The sequence below is a fragment of the Anser cygnoides genome, chromosome Z (genome assembly GCF_040182565.1).
Source record: "Anser cygnoides isolate HZ-2024a breed goose chromosome Z, Taihu_goose_T2T_genome, whole genome shotgun sequence".
Lineage (NCBI taxonomy): Eukaryota > Metazoa > Chordata > Aves > Anseriformes > Anatidae > Anser > Anser cygnoides.
The window spans coordinates 41,042,159-41,065,183 of NC_089912.1; the positions used below are offsets into that span (position 1 = coordinate 41,042,159).

The following is a 23,025-nucleotide window of genomic DNA, read 5'->3' on the forward strand; positions in this document are numbered from 1 at the left end:
TCTGAATTAAAATGAATTCTATGACACCTAATATTTGATAATATCCTAGCAGACCAATAGCTGAAATACCATCCAAGCTACAAGAAAGAAGTTAGACTTAGACTTATCCAGTGTTCCAATTACTCCTCCAAAATATTCAGCCAACACACAGAGCAGGACTTGCACTTTTATATTTACCAGAGAATGGAGCTACACCTGCTGATAAAAGAAAATTTATCAGAGCACTATACAGTTATTTTCCCATTTGTCATCTCCACTTTTTTTTTCCTCACACAAACAGAGACTAGGGACTACACAGACTCTAGTATTTTGCTTGGCAGTGGAAAATAGCCTACTAAGTCAAATGAGGACAGATTGCTTTCTTTCTGTTTTGCATTTACTTCCCAGTTCCACTGTTTCTTCTCCAATACAGTACCAGCAAATTTTCTCATTAGGAGCAGTTTCTTTTAATTTGTTGATTTTTTTTTTTAAATAAAAAATTCCTATAAACCATATTACCTTTTCGCAATGAACACAATGCCATAAATCAACATACTTATTGTTAGTGTTTGGATGAGAGGAGATAATCAGCCTATCTCAAAATTCAAAGCTAAGGTTAACTTTATTCCAGCAGAAGTCTGTGGATTTTCATCTACCTTCTTTTGCACTCCCACCCCTCCATTAAACAGCAGCAAAACAGAAAGCCAGGCACGTACACCATAAAGAAAATGCAACTACTTGCATCGCAGAATGTCACTTACTTGCTCACCAAATTTAAAAATACCTACACCATACTGAAATAGTTAATTCCATTGTAAACTGAAACAGTAATCTCAATAAAGCAGCATTACAGGCCAATCATTTGGGAACAATTACTTTAAAGCTGAATGGCATTCCCCATCCCAGAAGAGCAAGCATAATGGAATGTTATCTCCCAAAAGCCTACTCATTGTAAACAACTATCTAAACTTGTTCGACCTGAAAGCTGTGCAAACACACTGCAATCAGAGTTACTATAACTGATAGAAAGTCTTTGTTTAAATAATCTACAAAATGTCAATGCAATACAAATACAATAAAGAGAAGTTCTTAATAACACAACTTTTTTATTTACAGTATTCTCAACAGCACTTAAATCTGCACTGGAAATACAAAGGGCACGTTTTTTCTCAGGCTGACAGCATGCTTAGTTCTCTCATTTACACCACATTGCAATAACATAAAGAGGGGTTTACCATTAATCCAGGTTTTACTACAAAGCATCCCGTTATTTCTCTGTCCAACACTGGCAAGACTGCCAAATGTCTGTCATCCAATTCAGAGGATTAAGTCTTCTTTTATAGTGTGATTCTTGTACCAATTTATAAAAATACAGATATAGTTTCTTAGAGCTGGTCACAGTCTATATTTTGGCCTGAATTCATGCCACAGAGGTTGAATATGACAGCTGGCAGGAAGCATAGGGGAGAATACATCCTCCCCCTTTCCAGGCACCACATTTCTGTTGCCATAGTGATTAATCCTCAACTGAATGGCTGTCTTTGTACATTTCTTTTCAGTAAAACTAAGTAAACTTAAGTTGAAAACATACAGTTGGATGAAAAAAAAAAAGACTCCACATATTCAACAGGTACAGTAGAAGTTCTATGCGACTAATTCTTTTCCACATATTAAAAGGGGCAAGTTAGCTCTAATGTGGGACATCATTTTTTCAATTTATTTAGTATGGCCTGTTCCTATTTTTGACTTTCTTATGACACATCCATGCCTTCTGTAAAGTCTTCCCCATGCTTCAGCCCCCCCTCCTCACCCTCCCTTCCCAGGATCCCTATTGAAGAAATACTTCACAAGTTCAGCTTTACAAGAAGTAAAGAAAGCCTACTTCAGACTTCTGTACTTGCGTAAAATATTTCACACGGGTTGTTTTTGCCAATTAATTAGGGAATTAATTAAGGAATGCAGTCATTTAATTCAGAATAGACTAGAAACATTAGAAGATATTTAATCTTGACTCTGGGAGGCTTCTATTCCTTATTGTACCTAAGAAAAAGCTTCACAAAAAAACAGTGCAAGTTACCCAAAAAAAACCAAAGTAAGTAACAAGCTCCTACACTGCAGGTTGCTTTGGAACCTGGAACCCACCAGGAAAAAAACCTCTAAAACACTTAGGAGATGATTAAGATTTTAGAGAAAATGTTAACACTTCCATTTTTACCTAAAATTCACAATGCCAAAAGAATTTTGAACAAAGTATCACATGAATGAATCTCAAGACTGTTTGTTTCCTGAAAGGCTGAAATAACTGTACATCTAGTCTGAGAATTACACTCTGGCTTTAGAAGGCCACCATGTCTGGTCTACAGGTTTCTTTCACAGTTTTTGATTTTAGAAGTTTTTGTTTTCAATATCCTTTTTTTCTGCAGTTACACAAGATAGCTGAAAAACCAAATAAAGAACTATTTTTTTAATAGTGATGAAGCAAGAGACAATTTTTCACTCATTTGACGAAAAGAGAATTTCTAACCAAGTCTATTTCCACAGATGCATAAACAGAAGATTTGAATTGAAAATAAAATGCAGAACAAAGATGACTCAAAGGCATTAGAGCAGCCTAAAAACAACAAAGAAAATGCAGGCAAAACAAGATCACTCTAGTATCTTTTTTTTTAAAAACATAATCTTTTTCCTTCATACTTCTATATGAAAGACCAGAAAACCCTTCTTAGAAATAATCTACTGTGAAACAGCAGATGAAGTCTCTTCTGTGTTTGTTTGAGTAAGGAGGCTGCAAAGAACAGTTCTCAGTAATTTTTACCGTGGTAGATATGTCACACTAAATGACATGCATTTTCCACTCCGGAGTTTAGAACACTGAAGTCTGGTGTGATACTCTCTGCATCATGGTATCAGACAGCTGACCATAATTTCTGTCTTGCTATGACATAATTTATGTCTTGCTATTTATGACTTGCTATGAAAGACTGCAAACTGCAATCTGAGAGACACACTTGACTGGTCTCTGAAACACTTAGTTCTAAAAATACATTGCATATCCCAGAACTTGCAGAGGATGGACTTAGTGGAAATTGAGATATAACCTGTATCTCCAAAATTTGTTCAGAACAGCTGTTTGCCACGTCTCAGCATGGAACAAGAAACTTAAACACCTCTTATTATTGACACTTCAGTGCCTTTCACATAAAGAGCACTATCAGAATCACCAGCTCTTTGGGAGACATTATCATATAACAGTATGTTCTACTCTTCTGTCCTTTCTTCTCTAAATCTACATTGATCTGACATTGCCAGTTGTGGTCAATGGGCAGAATTTGGACAATTTTCAGACACTAGGTAATGTGTATGATTCAGAAACTGTTGTTAGGAGGCTAAAATATTGTTACCATAATTCTAGATTTCTGCCTTTAAGGGATATCTAAGCGTATAAATACCATGTCTATCTAAAGTAAAAAGATTACAAATTTTAATTTATTAAGTACCTTATTATATTTGAAAACTAAATTTAAAGCAGATATACACTGCTACAGATGTCTATTTATGATAGCTCCTTCCATCAGATGACAACAGCTTCTCTCTTCACTGAAAACCACTTCTTCATCTTACCTACAGCTACAGAATCTTCTTCCATTTTTATGCATTCTGATGACCTCATCAGACAAAGGGTAGATATTCCCCAAATACAGTATCTCTTAGTTTCTTCAAGAGCATGTGATAAAGACTGCCACATTTGCTTGCTTCTTCCGTTGTCATTTACAAACTATCTTCAAATAGTTATCTTTCTTTAATTCAAATACTGGACAGGACTCAGTTTGGCTAGTACTATTCATCCAAGATGTGGTTTACTCTCTCGTTTGTCTACTTAATGCATATTTCATCTTGTTACTTTTACTAGTTTTAGATTTTATCTAATTTTTCACAGCTGAGAATTTGAGACAGCTCTCACATGTTTTACTCTTATTTCATGATGGCACACTTCATATTCTGATTTGTGTTACCCAACCCAACTGAATTTTCAGCCATCACATAGGATCTGTGGACATCCACACTAAACAAGAATACTGTATTGTACGAGTGGACATTCTAGCTAAACTAGTCAGTTTGTACAATTTATTTAAAAACAAACAAGAATTGAGAGTATGACTGTGCTCCCTAATACCTCTGCAGAAAGAAGAGTCAAAAGCTCTGCAACAGACTTAAAGGTGTATATCAGCACAGTTCCGGAACCTGGAGCACAAAGCAAACAAGAAGATAAATAGTAGCAAGAGCTGTTTCTTGTGAAAAAGAACCAAGATTTTGTTACCCTATGCCTTTAGAGGTACAGAATAATAGCAGGTTAACAGACTATGTTTCATTAATCAGACAAAAGGCAGATGATACATGAATCATAGCACAAGTAACATTAAGGACAGACTGACTATTCATTACTGGATAGAAAACACGCTCAATTGAAACCTACACTTCAAAAAACATACATTAATACCCACTGCCCAGATCTCACAGACTTTCTGAAGTCAAATTAAGAAACTATCATCAAGACACCTTTTCCTATCTTTAAGTTCAAATCTTACACTTCTTATAATCAATTCAAATCCAAGCTTATTTATTCATTAGTTACTCATGTTCTTAAGTAAGATTTTCTAAATTCCTGCAAAGCTTTCTTTGACAAACAAAAACTTCGTGTCCCCCAACCCTTCTACCTTGACTCCCAAGGACCTTCTTCCCATGGAACTTTTCCCACTTTGAAGAAAGCATCCGCATGGATGCTTGTAGGCAACTTCAGTGCCTACATTAGTCTTCATGCTTCAGCAATAAAGGACTAATAAACCTAGTTTATCCACTGTGGATAGGAAACAAGATGAATTCAACAAAATATCAATATTCTCATGAGGCTGTCTTAGTTGCTTATTACTTATTATTTTTGCTTATTACTTAATGTTTATTATGTTGTTGCTTTCTACTCCTGTTGTTCTAGATTCGTACATAAGTAGAAAGAAAAATGCTTCAGTCAGTCTGAGATCTGCAGAAAAAACAGTATTTCCAAACAGAAAACACATCCACTTCAATGGAATGCTCTGTTAGTTTTCAGTGTTCTAGCATTCCTTTCCCAAAGAGTCATTTCTTAAAAAAAATTAAAAAAATTAAAAGACAGATACACCTTATTATAGACAGATTGCAGATCAAAGCAGAAAGACAGAGTTGGCATAGATAAACTGAACAGCACAAAAAGTATTTTACGATTGTCCAAAAGAGACTTATGAATTGAAAATATCAATTTTTGTTCGGTCTTACATAGAAAATCAGAAAATTTGATTAAATGTGTTTAAAAAAAGGACATATTCATAGGGCTTCATGATGCTATCAAATAAAGCTTCAATATAAAATAACTATAAAAAAACTATTTAAAAAACTGATCATTCAAAGTGAACAGAAACAGCTACACAATAATTTTAGACCCCCCTGTTAGAATAAAGATGCTAGAAAGCAAAATCAATGAGAAATTTCAGTTGTCAAAAATTTTGTTTTTCTTTCAAGAACTATCAGCTTACAGTTAAAATCCCAGGATTTAAGACTATCACTATTTCCTTAAAATTGTGATGGAAACTTAAACTGTTAGTTGTATTTTTAATATTAGATGTAATGCTATTTTAATCTTTTGAAATCTTTTTGTGTAAGCTTCACTTGAAATCAGCCCTTTAATTATGATAAATTAGTTGCTCTGACAATGAAACCAAACTTCAGCTAATGCAAATTAAATGAAAAATGGTCTGATGGTCAGAAGAGCAAAAATGATCACGTTTTTCACAGAAACGTTTTGAAACTAAAATAATGAATAAATGAACACAATAACAGTTGCATTCTAAGTAGATACTCTTTTCAGATGGTTTTATGAGGCTTTGGAAGCTTTTTTTTTTTTTTAAGGATAGAAGAAAAAATTCCAAGCTCTGCGTTTAAGAATAGGCAGCCATAGGGGGATTATTTCTAGATTAATGTTCCTATGTCAAAGCAAGAACGGGAACTGAAATCAAGAGGCAGCCTTCTCCATAATTACTGATACCTTCCTGCCTCATTCAATCTCCAAAGGAATTGATGCTACCATTGCTTCTGAGTCAAAAAATAGACAGCTTAAACTGACTGACAAGTTAAACAAGAGAAATTAATTTACAATATTTGTAGTCACACAAACTCTAGGTAATAAAAGGTAAATTACACTAACAATACAATTGAACTCTCACAAAATAAATGTTGAGAGAGGTGGATTAACACCCATTTGCTCAAAGTTGTCTCTTCAACATCTTCTTTCTCTTATATTTTATTTTATTAATGTTACAAGCAACTGCCATTAAGAAAGCATCTTTCTACAGTATTCCTGAGTATTTTTGACCTACTTTTCTGTTAAGAAGGGACATTCTAATGCAAATGTGTTGGAATTGAAAGGCCTCACTTTACAACAGTTGGCCTGGTTTGATCTTCCCAGTGTAAAAATTCTTTGGCGTCCCTGCTAATGGCTCTATTAGTTACAGTACATCAACAACACTGGAAGAAACTCTTTTAGCCACTGTGGATGTTCAACATCCTAGAACGACAAAATCTTATATCTACAATTCCTACAATGATTGCTAATATGTTTGTAAAGACTAAACTGCTTATTCACCAATTACTTATTATATGCTTGTCGTTCATCTTAAGAATCAGTCTAGGAAAATGCAAATGTTTATAACAATGCAAACAACATCAAAGCGTCGAGATAATCAGAGTAGATTAAAACCACTACGTAATAAGAATAAAAATACACAAACTGTACCTGAATTTATTCCAGATTGTATGTATTCCAAATGTAATTAAAAAAGACGCATGACCAACAAAAAGCATAGAACGTATCTGTTGCTGCAAAGGAGCTCTCCCAGTAAACTCTAGTTTTATGTTTCAGACATTAAGCGCAGACTCTAATGACCATTAATTTAACCCATTATAGCAACTGCATGTTTCCACCCTCAAAAAAAAAAATCTTCAAACTGATTAATGTTTGACTTTCCATGCCACAGAGATTCTAGCATGTGCTGTGGAAACTGGATTTTTGTTAACTGAATCCAGGTCAAACTGAAGATTTTTCAAGCCTCAAATCAGAACAACATGGCACAGAATTTGATTTCAAACACCTAATCTTTACTCCAACTGTTTCTCTCAGAGAAAGATCACGCAGAGGGGTGCTCTGTTGCTCAATTCCCAACTCTTTCAGAGCTGACCAACATGAAAAAAAAAACTGAGGTAATTTATTAGACCACCATTTGAACCTCCTCCTCCTCCTCCCATCCTCGGTGACTTTGATCATTCATGGTGGCCATTAACAAAAAAAAACACCAAGTTTGTTAGAGCTTTTGAAGATGAAAAATGAGGATAAAAATAGACTAAAACCAGCATTTCCCAAACACTTCTCTTTACCTTGGCACTACAGACTGCTACATTAGCAGGGAGCTGGGAAAATTGCTTCAACTCAAATACATCTCGCACTGCCCACCGGCTCAAGTGATTCTCAGCCTTGCTGGATCCAACCACATTCTGATTCGAATGTATATAAGCCACTTCCTGAACACCATCTGAAATATTAGGAGAAAGATATCAAAGATCTTGGTTATTCCAAAACTCTCAAGGTACACAGTTACCCTCAAGAAGGATATGGTATCTTAAAAAAAAGTTTTACTTGAAAGTTGTAACTTTTGTTATAATTTCACTCAGCCCTAGGTTTCCCAGCTCTATGAAATTAACAACAATCATTAGATTTATCCAGTTTAATGCTGCTGCCATTTCAGTGTGGGACTTTTTCAGATTGAAAAAGGAGAAGTTTCAAAGTGTCTATGATTTAATGGCTGCAATACTAATTTTTAAAGTTCAGTCACTAACAGAATCAAATCTTCTACATGGTGTTTCAAACTCTTAAGTCACATAAATAAAAACTAAGGCACATGAGGAAAAACTACCACCCCTGTCAAGACTTTCAAGGTTTTACTGTTTAAACAGTTCAATTTGTGAATTCTTAGTAAATCTTTAATCCTAGCATTTTTCAATGGACAGTAAATGTTCAAGAAAATACTGCAGAGCAGCCCATTTCCCCAGAAGACAGGAAAGTAAGTCTAGCAGGTAGAAAGAGTAACAGAAAGACATTACTAGATAACTTAGTACATTGTAACAATATAATGAATAAAAGAACTTAAAACCTGCCAACAGTGATATATTAAACATGTTACTACTCTAGATTAAAGAAAAGCAAGGTAATTAAATGACTAGTCACCTAAATATTTGTCCATTGATTCCACTTTGTGATCCTGATGGTCAAATTCTGCTTTGTGTGCATAGGTTTTATGCCCAGCATAATTGCTGGACTTCTTTTCTGCAACAGAACACATTGTATCTTGAATAGGATGGAGGATTTTGGACCCAAACCGAACTGTCCGTCTCTGGCTTTTACACTTATAGCTTTGCTTTCTGGCATGAATCTTCTGAACCGGTAAGTTATCTTCAGAGGATGAAAATTCATCTATATTCTGAGATTCACTTTCCTTTTCTTTTCTACTGGGCTTTGATTGCAGCCGTGATTTGGAGAAGTTACCTAGTTCATTGCTATGGGCATGCCTTTGTTTCCGTCTTGGAAAGCTGAAAGTTCTCAACTTTCCCGATTCAGAATTACAGGGAATTTCAATATCATCAGACTCATCACTCACGTCACTTGCACCTTTCAAATCTCTTGCACTGTTCTTAACATCTTCAGAAGACCTGATTTTGCTGAAATTCGACTCAGTACTACAGAATCCAAGTTGCTTACCATCTCTCTTAAATACAAACCTATCTTTTGCTGACTCTACAGAATGTTCAGTTGTTGAGCTACGTATTTCAGCTCTTTTAGTAAGCACTGCTTGGTGGCATGCTGGAACTTGGGTTGGAAAGATGATATTATCATTCTCTTCAGAACTGCTTTCAGTTTCCATGACTACATCATTTTGCTTTGAAATGCACTGATCCTCATCTTCTCTGTCCTCTTCCTCCTCAGAGTTTGATAAAACAAGCCAATCTGCACTACACATTTCTTGTTTGTCAGTTCCATTTGGTGACTGAGCAGCTTTGTTGTGCTCTAAAACATGCGCATGGCTTTGACGTTTCTGAACCCCAGTGCCTTTGCTATTTACGTTTGTTCTTGTAGTCTGACCATCAGAACTTGAATGATAAGAATTGTCATTACCATCATTTTTTTTGGTAGTTTCAATTTCTCTCTGCAACAATTTAGAAAAACCACACTGCATTAAGGAAAGCTGTCCTTTTGTTACCGTTGAATTATTTACACTGCAAGGCTTCTTTCTGTCACTTCTTTTCATGGAAATTTCCAGCATTTCATCATCACTAAAATCATCATGAAAATCTATTTCTTCTCTCTCTAACTGTGCCTTAGAGCTTGGGGGATCTCCATCTCCTTCAAAGTCTGGTTGTCCATACTAAAAAAAAAAGAAAAATAAATTACAGCAGTTAGATATTGCAAACAAAATGTGGCAGAACAAAATCTTTAGCAGAACAATAATAAAGATAACACTAAAAAATCATTATGCATCTCAGCAGTGGGCAGCGTATGTTGTCTAAATCAACATTCATTTTCCTAATTCACACCCATATTTTTTCAGTTTATACTAATCTTGTTGCAACTTTCCATCTTTCAAAGGTATAGTTTGAAAAGTGACTTCATGGTTCAAGCCATAAAAAAGCCTTTTTATGAATGGTATTCATAAAAAATCTCATTGCACTATGGTCAACCTCCTTGTATAAGGCAGCTAAAAGTTTAAAGGAGCTGTAAGTATTTAAGATTCTGCTCTAAAATTAGTTGAAGCCTACTGCAATCCAACAAAAATTACCTCCAGGCAACCCTAAAACACTTAAAACCTATAGGAGTCCAGAATACAGCTCCAAAATTGTATATTACTGAGACAAGAACTATGACAATATGTAAATGGCAAATCAGAGGGTAAATACTCAACTTTTTTCCATGCAGAGAAGTTTTACAAGTTCAGTTTAATATACTAATCTTGATACAATCCTGCCTATAAAAGTATTTAACATAACACCAAAAAGTTACTGTTTGTCACCAGGTCCAATTTGAGGTCATGACCACTGTGAGGTCACACTGATTTAAATTAATATTGATAATTACCTGCAGAACCTCCCTTCCAAAGCATAATAGATAGTGGCTAATTTTCAGTATAATTCACTGTGAATATTTTCACCCTTAGAGGCCATATTCTAGACTCCATTGCTTATTTCCCAAATCAACTCAATACAGTGTTCAGTCGAAAAAAAAATTAAAAATTAAAATGTTTCCATTTAAGCCTAGCCTTTACAGAAAATCTTTTCTTGTTCCAGAAGCAAACCTTTAGATTCATTGTTTAAATTAAAAAGCCATGACTGAACAAATCACTGATGCAGTGGTAATCACTGTTTTACTCCATCAACTAAATAGCCCATGTCTTCCACAGAGGGCCAAAAAAGCCTGAAACAAGTTTTCAATCCTCTAAAACAACTCTATTCCTTTCCACAATTACCTAACCATAATCTTCCAAACAGCAGTAGGTGCCAGACTGCTAAATGACTGGTTGTTATATCAGGTCATATCATAGCATAAGGCTATCACTCTTAAGACAGTACAGAGCAATCCATCAGTAAAGAATGTTGCTGTATAGTAACAACATGTTAGTAAAACCTTCATTGCGCCTGACAACACCGAAGTATTGTAAAGGTCATAGAATACTCTAACACCAGATGTTCAAAATATTCTATTGTAAATCCAGACAGCAGAACATTACCTAATGATTTACAGTATGTACAACAAAAGGCAAGCAGCCAATGAAACACAGCAAGTGCAATCGCATGTAAAAGCATTACCAGCCTAACAACATACTGACAACATTTGCTACTGTAGCATCAGGAATTAGAGAGACTTTCACACTCTGCCCTGTATCCCCCAGAGATAACTCACCTTTTCTGAGCTGTGTAGAGGAGACTCTTCCTTTAGCCAAGTAGTTGCTGTCATAACTCCCGCTTCTACTTGCCCTTCCCTCTAAAACAATCAAAAATATATATATAACAAAAATTGTATCCTCTCAAATTAATAAAGGCAAACCTAGCAATACATTTTTTCTCCCCTTACTATAGAGGTATAAGCATCAAAAGTGTAATAAGCAAACCCCAGACTAAGACCTGCATTTTAGCAATAAACTTACTTCTCTTTTGATCCAACATGTAACCTGCAGGAGCACACAATCCACAGGAAAACTAACCTATTGCATAAATTGTATCTTACACTGTTTCAGTATTTTTTACACCTTTTTTCCCCCCCACAGCAGAATACTTGCTACAATGTTCATATTACATGCCATATTTAAATTTACATTTAATTTAGAGAAGTTTTGAGCTAAATATCCCCAAAGTACACGTATTTACATCTTTGTGTTACTCTTTTGGCTATGGTACATTTATACTGCTATAGCACATTACAAATATCCCAGCTTCTCCCCAGTCTGCTCTTAGGCAAAATGACAACATAAAGGGAAGGATAGAAAGAAGCCTGGAATAAAATTCTAAGATGCAAAATAGTTGCAACGAACATGCACAGTAGAAAAGGAATATGTACTGCATATACTTAACAATTTGCACTACACTTTTTGGAACTGGGACAATAGCCTACAGAATATGAAACCTCAGTTGTACAACTCTATCCTGTAACACTGAGAAAAAACAGCCTTAAGCAAATTTTATTAAACAGTTTTTGCCATCTCCACACGTACTATACAAAGACTACTATGATCATCAAAATATTTCACAAAAGGAATTGTAGCTTAAAATGTCACTGTGAGCTACTGATACATAAAACTTAACTGTTTGTGAAGTTGAAAGCATGCGAAAGTATCACAAAATTAAGTTAACTGCATTTTTATTAAGAAGAGAAATATATTAGCAAACTTTTGCAAATTAAAATCCAATTTTTCCCCTTTTTTTTTGATTTAAGGAAATTTTTCTAGCTTATATTCTGCTGAGAAATTGGCAGGCCTGTTTCATTTAAGGTACTACCAAGACACATGGTTAAGTTTCACCATTCTGTTTTTTAAAGTGCTTCCATTCAAAATTATGACAAAATATCTCATGAGAAAGGAAAAATATAAAACTAATAACCAAAAGTGAAAGGGAAAGACCTTCACACCTCCAGGATTTCTTTAGTAAGACAAGACCCATGAGTCCTAAGCTTGAAAAGGTTATGGATCCCAAAAAGCTCTCCCTGATGTTCCTTTGATCCTTGCACTGCCTCGAAATACCGCTTGGCATTTTCACTTCCAACCACTGCGCAGTGTAGTTGCTAAAACAGAACAACACAAGAGATTTCAGAAGTGTTTGCTCCAACAACATGTCAGAATTTCCTGGCATCTATGTTATATACACAGCTTTAGTTAGAGAAGGCAGAAATTCCTAAAGAAGGATATTTTGCTTTAATTTCCCTGGCAGATGGTGGTATAATAGACTGTGGTATAGCATGAACCTGCTTGGTTTTACTGAATAAATGAATACACATATATTTCAAATCTTTTACTTCATTGTTATCTAGTATCAGATACCTACTATAAGAACTACTGACACCCCTCTGTATCTTGACTACTTATTTTTTACATAGCCTTTGGCATTGTATACTTACTTAGTAAACACTAAATACAGCCATAAGATTAATTCTATTGATCTCTGAATATTTTAATTACTATGTACTCTTCCAAAGTAGCTTAAACAGAAGAGACTAAAAAGCCTTCCACATGGAACAAAAACTTGTAAGTAAATAGTTTCTCAGGCAGAATTCAAGAATTCTTGAAGTCAGGGAGATTTAGTTTCATACAAATATTGAAAAATTTGCAGTCCTTGGAATAATCAGTGTATTTGACTTTAAGAAAAAATGTCAAAACTATGGTTTTATGGATACCAAAGATGTTATACTTTTTTGTATCTGTCTCTAAGCTGTTGGTAGTACTCGAGCTCTACTCACTTCTAGTTCTAGCACTGAATGGGCATTTTCCTAGACAGCATGTCTCAAATTATGTAGGCCAGTAATTATACAATCAAATTACAGTTTAACTTTAGCAATCAAAGGCACAGTTTACATCATTCTTGAATTATGCATGGTATTTACAAAAGTACACTTTAGGATACATATATAATTTGAGTTTCTGTACATTAGATTTCAATTTTATTTGCATCAGACACATGGCTAGGTCAGACAACTAAATGAAAACTGAAACACCTATAAAACCCTCTTGATTTAAAATACTTTGTGAACATTACCTGCTTATAAACTTGACGTAAGTACATCATCTCCTCCACAGTTCCCAAGGATATCAGCCTAAACACTTTAACATCCTTGCATTGACCAATCCTGTAAGCTCTGCAAAGAAAGTGACTTATTAAAAAACATTTTTTTAAATCATTAAAGAATAAAGCAAGCTGGTAGGGCAGTGAAATAAAAATCACCATTCCAACAAAATGGGAATACTCTAAATCATTTATGAGTTACTTTTCAATTTTTCCAAACTCTCTCAGTATTTAATTCCCTTTTCATTTATACTTAGTTTTCCACATTTCTTCTCAGGCCTACCCAGCTGCAAAAACTTTCATCTCTTTGTATCATAAGGCTTGTCTCCCATTTCTCTAAAAAACACTTCCACTATGTTTTTTCAGGGTCTTTTTCCTCTCCCTCTGCATCTGCTCTTGCACAAGATATTCTTGTATTTGCATTATACATGAGTTAGATCATGGATTACTTGGGGCAGTCTGTTCTTTCTTAACTTTATAAAGCACTTTGCAAGTTACATCATCATAAAAACAACCAACGAACAGGCAGTAGACTATCTAAATGGCAAATTCTGAGATTTCTAACAGATTATATTCAGAAAATTCAATGTATAAAGTTCATGAGACGCTGAACCAATTTATAGAAATGCGATCTTATGAAGACTCTTTTAAAGACGGTCCCTTTCAACAACACTTATTTCTGATACATGTATTTCTGTAGGACAGGTGCACATAAACACCTCTTAGATATCAGAAAGACTCTGAAAGCAGAATTACATAATTGGATGAGACAACAAAAAGAAGTTTGTTTCTCCTCATGAAAATACATGTATCTACTGAATTTTTAAGGCTTCCAGTGTTCTTTACTTCCACTATTCAAATGTTTGTCCTGAACTCCTAGGAAACATCCTGTGGTCAAAGAGCCTGGAAAGACAAACCAAGATTCCTAGAAATATTCCACAAATGAATACTATCATGGAAGCGAGTGCTGGTAAAAGACTAATCTCCACAAGGGTGTGGTAGAAAAGAACATAAATGTTTTTCTTAAAGGATTCTGGAATTCAAAACATCACTTGAACTAGGGTCAATGACAATGTACTTTGGCCTGACAAACACAGGAAAAATGCCATCCGGCTCTACCCAAGCACTTGTTTTTAGAGATAACAACAAGTTAGAATAACTATGACATTTTTTTTATGAGCCAACTGTAACAGTGCCACAAAAATAAAATGGAAAATAAAATACAAGATTAAGATATTAAATAAGATACAAAATAAGGATTAAAAACAAGAACGTCAAACCTAAAAAAATAATTTAACCAGACATTTCTTACTGTCTTACAGATAAGCCAGACTATGTAAAAAATTTCTCCCCTTAGGAAAACTATAGTTGGACAGTTAGATTACACAACCAAAACAAAAGAGTACAACATAGATCAAGTTATGCATTTTGAGAATATACCTGTCAATAGCCTGAAGATCATTTGCTGGGTTCCATGTCGGATCAAACAGTATAACAACATTTGCACCCACAAAATTAAGACCCAGTCCACCAGCCCTAAAAACATAAAACAAAACAAACAAAACCAGCAGAATTATGTGATAGCAAGAACACCACTTTTTTTTCCCCCCAATGTATTAGGTCCATATAAGCATGAATCTTCCTTGACTCATTAAAACAGCACAACAGAGATACTGGAAATTGGGGTATGGCTTTGTGTTAATGCTGAGTTGACAGCTTTGTGTTAATGTCGAACTGATTGCCACCAAGCACTTAAATAACCACTGCTGTGAGACACGGTCTCCTCACCTAAGTAGCAAGATGACTACGAACTGTATGACCCATTCAGTCACAACCAACTGCTGTGACCTTCACTACAGCAGAAGTCCTGAATTCTTCATGCATGCTGAGAGCTATGCAACCCAGTTCCCCCAAGGAGTATACTGTAATTCATAACCATATTTTTGACAATTAATATTATAGAACCATGACAGAAACAGGAGAAGAATAGCTTAAGTAAATAGGGACTCAAGTGTCTGCATTGAATTTTATTTCCTCTAGTCCCAGTACATGGTCTTGACAATAGTGCTATGCCTCTTGCATTGAAACGGTCAAAATCTAGGGTAAGTTGCATCTAGAAGAATGAACAACTGTCATCAGACTATTTGTACAGTATTTAAGACAACTGCTAAAAATACAGCTAGCCACACATCTGTGTATGAGCAGTACTCATAGGGGTCATTACATGGAAAAAAAGTCCTTGTAAAAAAATTTTCTACTGTTGGGGAAAAGAGTAGCAGGGGTAACAGTTAAATCACCATCATTATTTAATAGCTGTGGCACGATTACAGGTAAAGCCTACAGTCCAGCAGAGAATTAGAATATACATTTAACCTGAGGTAACTACTTAATGCCCTGGCTGAATCCAACAAAACCGCTCAGTTACTTGAATGTGAAATGTGCATAGCTGCATCAATTGATAGGAACCACAGTGAGGAAAATACAACTTCTCATCCAAATGCAAAATAAGCATATACTGAAAATTCTTTTTCACTGTCTCAACTAATGTTCCTACAAAAAAAGACAAAAACTTCTCTATATAACTACATGCTAAATAATAGCATTTAAGTACTAGAACAATTGTTTACATAGTCATAGGCAGCACTAATTTGAAAATGGGATTTTCTCAAAGACTTACTGCAAAACTTAAGAGAGTCTACTCAATTTAATTTACCAAACAACTGTTTAACAGATTACTTTATATTCTGCTTGTTCAAAGCAGTGGGAAAGATAAAGTTTAGAGGGAAGTGAACAAATGGAAACAGAAACCAAAAGCTTACAGAACCCGACCACCTTCTGGTTTACATGGAATATGCTTCTAACGTAAATACAGTTGTGGTCTCTTCCTACCAGGTGTAGTGTGGTGTAGTGTGTGTTAATAAAACCTGGAAAGGTTGAGGATGTAAAAATCTGCCAATATTAACGAAGTTTTCTGGAAGATGAGCAGTCTCAACGTTTGAAATGTTGAATAAAAACCTTTGTGTTTTTCAGAATAACTTACTGTATTTTTGAATTTTGGTGTATTTCTTTTTACTGAGGGCAGAATTCATACTCTCCTCTTACCAAGACAACCATGCAGTCAGACTGATGCATAAGTCAACACATTTTTCCAAATGCTTTCTCGTAAAAAAAATGCAGTAGTTGGAACTGAAATATTAATTCCCAGTGAAAAGCCTCAGTGCAAGTAAAATGGACTAACTGCAAAAAAATAACTAAACAGGATACTTAGCTTTATAAAGATTTTACCTTTCAGTAATTTTAGGCATGTCACAAAAATTCAGATACTCCAGAACAGAAAAACAATGTCTCCTATATCCTTCATAGACAGAATGAATGCAGTAGTTAGTTGTGCATTGTAAGAAATATCCTCCATTTTAAGTATCATTTTGATCAGCTGTTTAAGTCATACTACTGCAAGATGGTCAATGCAAATTAGTATAATATGACTTGAATGAAAAGCCCTTTATTAAGGGCCTTATAACACTTCTACTGCAAACAACTGTTTTCAAAAGATCATTTTATTTAAGACTGCACACTGCTTGTTTTTTTTTTAATATCCTGTCACTGACAACTTAATACCACAATGTTCAAAAGTTACAAAACACTATTGCATTAGGAAAGTTTCCATGAAAGCTGTGACTACTTAGTTCTATTTACTGAGGTATGCCTTTTCTAGCTTACAAGTTCTGTTTCAGTGAAATCTTGTGGCTGAGAGTTCTTTCAGTGTAATTAAATGCACACAAAATTATTTGCAATAGTTGTGAAGTTAAATGAAGCCCTGTAATCAGGTCTAAAGCAATGAATAGTCCAGTAACGGGCAGTAATTCTGAACACTGCAGGCAAAATGGAAATGTATACTGTACCTATTCACGGTAGAAACAATCTACAAATTTCTGTACCCATCATCATCATCTAAGCAAATCTCTCTCTATGATAAAAGAGAGAAGGAGGAATAGATTATCATTAAATTAATTCCTTCAGAGTAATTATAAGGCCTAGTATGGAAAACCCAGATAAAGGTGACTTAGCTGTTAAGGTGCAAATACTTGGTGTTCTTATTTCTTCCAGAAAATTGTGATAGAGCCTCACCACATAGAATTCGGTATTGTCTGTAGGCAGTTTCCCCTCTTCAGGCTAAGCAGCATCAATGGAGTTCTAAGCTCTCACTCTATCAAGTCAGAAACTCCAGCAAGTATTTAAATATTTCTAAACACTCAGGTGGCCAAGAAGGCCAACAGCATCCTGGCTTGTATAAGTAGCAGTGTGGCCAGCAGGTCTAGGGAGGTGATTGGCCCCCTGTACCCAACTCTGGTGAGGCTGCACCTTGAGTACTGTGTTCAGTTTTGGCCCCCCCGCTACAAGAAGGACATCGAGGTGCTCGAGCAAGTCCAGAGAAGGGCTACGAAGCTGGTGAGGGGTCTGGAGAACAAGTCTTATGAGGAGCGGCTGAGGGAGCTGGAGCCTGGAGAAGAGGAGGCTCAGGGGCGACCTTATCGCACTCTACAGGTACCTTAAAGGAGGCTGTAGAGAGGTGGGGGTTGGTCTGTTCTCCCACGTGCCTGGTGACAGGACAAGGGGGAATGGGCTAAAGTTGCACCAGGGGAGCTTTAGGTTGGATATTAGGAAGAACTTCTTTACTGAAAGGGTTGTTAGGCATTGGAATGGGCTGCCCAGGGAAGTCGTTCTGTCACCATCCCTGGAGGTCTTTAAAAGACTTTTAGATGTAGAGCTTAGCGATACGGTTTAGTGGAGGACTTGTTAGTGTTAGGTCAGCGGTTGGGCTAGATGATCTTGGAGGTCTCTTCCAACCTAGATGATTCGGTAATTCTGTGAAAAATACCATTCTCTTCTTCCAAATAATCATGTGATCTCCCAGCAACACCAGTGCAGAACTGAAGTACTCCAAAACAAATTTTACTTCATGAACCCTAAAAGTTCCAACAGATCTGCACCTATTTTTCCATAAAGATCAAGGATGGAATTCATGATCTGTATCTACTGGCCTGATGGAATTTACAAGCTCTGATGAACTCAACCGTATTTTCTTTCAACATACAGAGTTTACAAACATTATGAATAGTTATGTGACTGTGTTTGGTACTAACATTAAATGCAAGACCTGAGGTCAAACTATAGGGATACAACTTCAGTTTTTAACTTTACTGTTTAAGGCTCCATTTCTCAAAAACACACAAACCAATTAAAATTTGAATTTTCAAACATCTATGGGCTATACAGAGACAACTCCTGGCAAAAAGACCATTTTGCTTGAATGAAAAATGGAATACTAATGAAAAACAGGAACACCGTATGTTTAACAGTGAAGTCACCACCACTGTCTGCACTGTAACTCACTAATTTATTGATTGGTACTTCCCGTTTAAAGTTGTTAATTGTGTCAGTCAAACAAAATGGCAGACTCAAAATCACTATGCTGGGAATTCATCCTTTGCAGAACACATTTTTACAGCCAAAAGAATGCATAAGTATTTTTGGTGAAAAACAACATTTGTCTCTTTGAGCAATGGGACAGAACACATACAAATTGACTACAGAGAACAGTCAGCCAAAAAATTTGCAATACAGTATCAACAGAAGAGCATGACCCAATTCTGTCAACTTGTGTCAACTTACTATGTAGTTAGAAATAAGACAATAATATAAAGCCCTAATGCTTGAAAAATCTGAGTAAAAGGAAAATCTCTTGTATGGTAGAACGGAGATAAATAATTTTCTGATTTCCAAAGGACTACAGAACTTAGGCTGCTTCCAGTACTATATATCAATCAAGCAAAAAGATCACTTTTTGTCTTCTGTGGTGATTTACACTAAGAATTGCACCTCCTGTTTAACTTAGTAAAGATAGGTTATATTGACTGCAATTCCATCCTTGATTGTTCCTTCCATTTACTCACTAAGTTGAGAAACGCGAAAACCAGTATTATCCAGATGTGACTCTCAATCACCACTAGTAGGCATACATAGCTCACCTACCTCGGTATTCACAAGCTCAATAAGAGAAGAGAAGGTCCACCTCTATTCACCTAACCTTCAGAATTGTTTCTGTGTAAATTAATAGAAGAGGACTGAAAAGGTTATAGCTACAAAACTACACTACTTATAAGCACAGACCAGTGAGTCTTCTTATGATACGGATACAGTAACACCCTACTGTCTTTAGGGACAAAGAGCAGGGACTCCTGAAGGTCTTAGGGAAACTGATGGCCAAAATCTGCAGTTACAAGCAAAGGCACATGACCAGCACCACAAATCTCCTCAGAAGCCCCCACACATGCACCAGAAGGTATCCAAAGACAGTTCTGACACGTGTTTGCAATGTTTTTTAAGATGATATCTGACTTCTAATTAAACAGAGTTAGTATGGACCCTTCTATTTAACTCCAACACGTATGCTTTTAGCAAAGGGCCAAAGTGACTGTACAGACAAAAGCACGTTTGCACGTTTCATGGAGTTTCACTTGTTTTCTCTCTGGGCAGGGAAATTTAAGTTCCTCTTTGTTCCTTTTATATCCTTGCCTGGTAAGAAATTTCAAGTAAGATGAAACACAGAGGTAACCAGAAAAATAAATGAATCAAATAATCCTCACCATATTTTCATTGATTTTAGTTGAACAAAGTATTCTATGTCCAAAACAAACAAACAAAAAAACAAACGAAAAAACAAACAAAGACACACACACACACACACAAAAATATTCTGGCTGGGATGGGGAGTTAACCTTCCCTGCAGCAGCCCATACAGTGCTGTGCTCTGCACGAGTAGCTAGAACAGCACTGGTATCACACCAGTGTTGTTTCTACTGCTGAGCAATGCTGGCACAGCATCAGGACTTCCTCTAACCCCCCCCAGAGCCAGCAGGCTGGGGGTGGGCAAAAAGTGAGGAGGGGACATCACCAGGGCAGCTGACCTAAACCAACGAAAGGGATATTCCATACCGTATGACGTCACGCTCAGCAATAAAAGGTGGGAAGGGGGAAAGAGAACAGGGAGGCTTTCATTATATAAGCAAGTGCCTTCTTGTGCAACTGTTATGCATATTGAGGCCTTGCTTCCCAAGGCATGGCCAAACTTTGCTTGCTGATGGGAACTAGAGAATAATTTTCTCCTTTTGCATGTGTGCAACCTTTACTACTTTTTTTTCCCCTACTATTATTAGTCCTTTAATTAATTAAACTGTCTTTATCTCAACCCATGAGCCTTTTCTCAGCAAATTTTTCCCCCTTGCTGTTCTGAGGAGGGGGAATGAGAGTATTGTAGTGTTTAGCTAGCCTTCAGTGTGAAAGCATCGCATGTGTTTATACCCACTTGCTAGTTCTATTACTCATGTCCAAGAAATGGAGTCCGCCTACAATACATAGAAAGCTTTTGGTAAATAATGATATTGTGTCAATAACTGTTTCCTCACTCCTACAGGAACTGGAAATTTGAAACTGTAATTCAGAGGATCTCCTTTCTTCAGATCTTAGAAGCCCTCAAAAACAGAAGAGATGGGGAGGGCAGAAGCCTCTAGAAATTTTATAAAGCCTGAGTCCACAGCAGTTAGTCCATGTTTGCCAACAAACATACTTCGCTCTCTCCAAAAAGTTATCCCTCACAAGATCATACAGCAAAATCTAGAACAATCTATTTTTTACACAGTAGAACATCTGAGTGAAACAAAACCACAAGAAGTTAAATTCTCTTACATTGTAGATACAAGGCATATGTTAATTTCTTGAGTTTTGTTGAACTCTCTTACAATTCTCATCCTATCTTCTGATTTTGTATTTCCATCAAGTCTTCGGTAATCTAGCCCAGACGCCATACAGTACTGCTCCAGCACATCTAGCAACTGGGGAGGGGGGGGGGAGAACGGGAAGAGAGGGGAAGAAAAAAAATCAAATACTCATTGGTATCTTTTCAATTACATGTAATCACTACTGCCATCTTTCTTGAATATTTCTTATAGGCAAAGAACCAAAAATTGGAGCAAATCCTCCCCATTTTGATATCAAAGCCCTTGAACTTCTATAGCTGTGATTCTACAGCACTCTAAGGTGATTAATATTGGCCTGCTAGGGTCTCGTACTCCAACCCTGTCTGCCCATCCCACCTCTACATGATGCTGAGTCAGTTCACCTCAATAAGCTGATATGCAACTTAAAACAGTTTCCTACCATCTTAGCAAGTAAATGTGACTTTAGGTATGGTAAATGAGCACCAGAGCCAACACAGAGAAACAGGCTGGTATGCAGTCAGAGTTTAGAGGCATGGAGTAACAGAAATTGCAGTAACCAGCAGACTGGTCCTGAGCACTGAACCACAGCATAAACACCTAAATGTTAACCTGCAATCTTCCTTACAGCCACAAAGTGATAAAATATTTAAGACTCTGAATTGTCATTCACAGTATTATAATGCCTTTTTTAGTGCTATCATTACAAATGTTTAAAGAAACCAATGTTATAGATTGCACCACTTCAAGAAACTCACTATTTCCTGACAAGAAAATTATAGAGCAAGTCTCTAAAAGCAAAGTGCAAATACCACTCTAGCTCCAATTAAACAGCCTTAAGCTTAAAACAACTGGTTTGGTGTTTCAGTCTCAAAGCTGAAATTTGAGTACTGCTGATGGTCAAAAGCCAGCAAAAGAGGAAATTTAAATACTTTGCAGTGCTAACACAACAGTTGTATGATACTTCAGTCATATTTTGCAGTGATGCTGCTCTAACTCAAGATGCACCAACTGAATTCAGTATGAGCCAAACATACCTCAAGTACTAAAACAAATCTAAAAAGCTGTAAGGAAGTAAACAGAGTCTTACATCTATTTTGCAATCACCATTTTTATCATGAGATAACATAAGATTTCAACATGCTTCTGGAGTACTGTCTGCTGCCCTTCTCTATCATCATTTAGCACAGCAGAGAGAGAAAAAACAGGTGGTTGACTGCTGTTTATGTCCTTACTACTTTACACATCAGAACTTACTGCTGTGGTTAATCGATAAAAATCATAAGGAGCTCACCTTTGTGGAAAAGGAGAAAAGAAGAACTTTGTCCTTGTTTTTTCTAAAGTGATTTAAAAGCTGCTGAAGAACCTACAAATGAACCACAGAACACAAGTGAAGAGATTTCATCTACAGGTCATCTCACACGCACTTACTTGTGTTTTCAGACTTTAAACATGCTATACTAATTGTTTGCAAAGCCAAACAGAGGCATAACAAAATATTTTTTTTAAGCTAACATAACAAAGATTTCAAAGGTAACAGAGATACTGAATGTATTCATTTTCCAGTGATCTCCAAAGTAATCATACCATTAACAGGTAAATTCAGAAGCTATTTGTATCAGTGCATAGGCTGCAACAAAACGTTACTTATCTCCATGCATGCTAGGTCAGGTCGCGAATTCTTGCTTTTAACAAATGTGCAGAATTCCCCTGAAAACAGGAAGGCCTGTTTAAGTTTTCTGTACTACATCTGAGTTCAGAACTTCTTGGAACTTGTCTTCTTAAAATAAGCAGTGAGACATATGCCCCTCCCCGCTCCCACTCTTGTCTGTTGCTCTGTTTACAGTAGGATCCAGCTTCCCAGACTATGCAC

General features: G+C 36.1%; 1 protein-coding gene across 8 annotated transcripts in view; it reads right to left on the reverse strand.

Moving 5' to 3' along the window:
* The window catches only part of ERCC6L2 (ERCC excision repair 6 like 2), a 59,191-nt gene that overhangs the window by 12,853 nt on the left and 23,313 nt on the right, over positions 1-23,025 (reverse strand). For 6 of the 8 annotated variants that reach the window (XR_007169602.2, XR_007169603.2, XM_048080506.2 and 3 more), the window contains 8 exons: positions 22,447-22,518; positions 21,124-21,269; positions 14,818-14,913; positions 13,351-13,450; positions 12,230-12,382; positions 11,009-11,089; positions 8,285-9,479; positions 7,438-7,592 (listed from right to left, as the gene is read on the reverse strand). Coding sequence is in view for 6 of the 8 variants with exons in the window: in XM_048080506.2 (XP_047936463.2) it covers positions 7,438-7,592; positions 8,285-9,479; positions 11,009-11,089; positions 12,230-12,382; positions 13,351-13,450; positions 14,818-14,913; positions 21,124-21,269; positions 22,447-22,518 (1,998 nt within the window). In the remaining 2 variants the exon portion in view is untranslated. Of the gene's footprint in view, positions 1-7,437; positions 7,593-8,284; positions 9,480-11,008; positions 11,090-12,221; positions 12,385-13,350; positions 13,451-14,817; positions 14,914-21,123; positions 21,270-22,446; positions 22,519-23,025 lie in introns of those variants that run through there. The other 2 variants (XM_048080508.2, XM_066987844.1) reach the window with 2 other exon arrangements.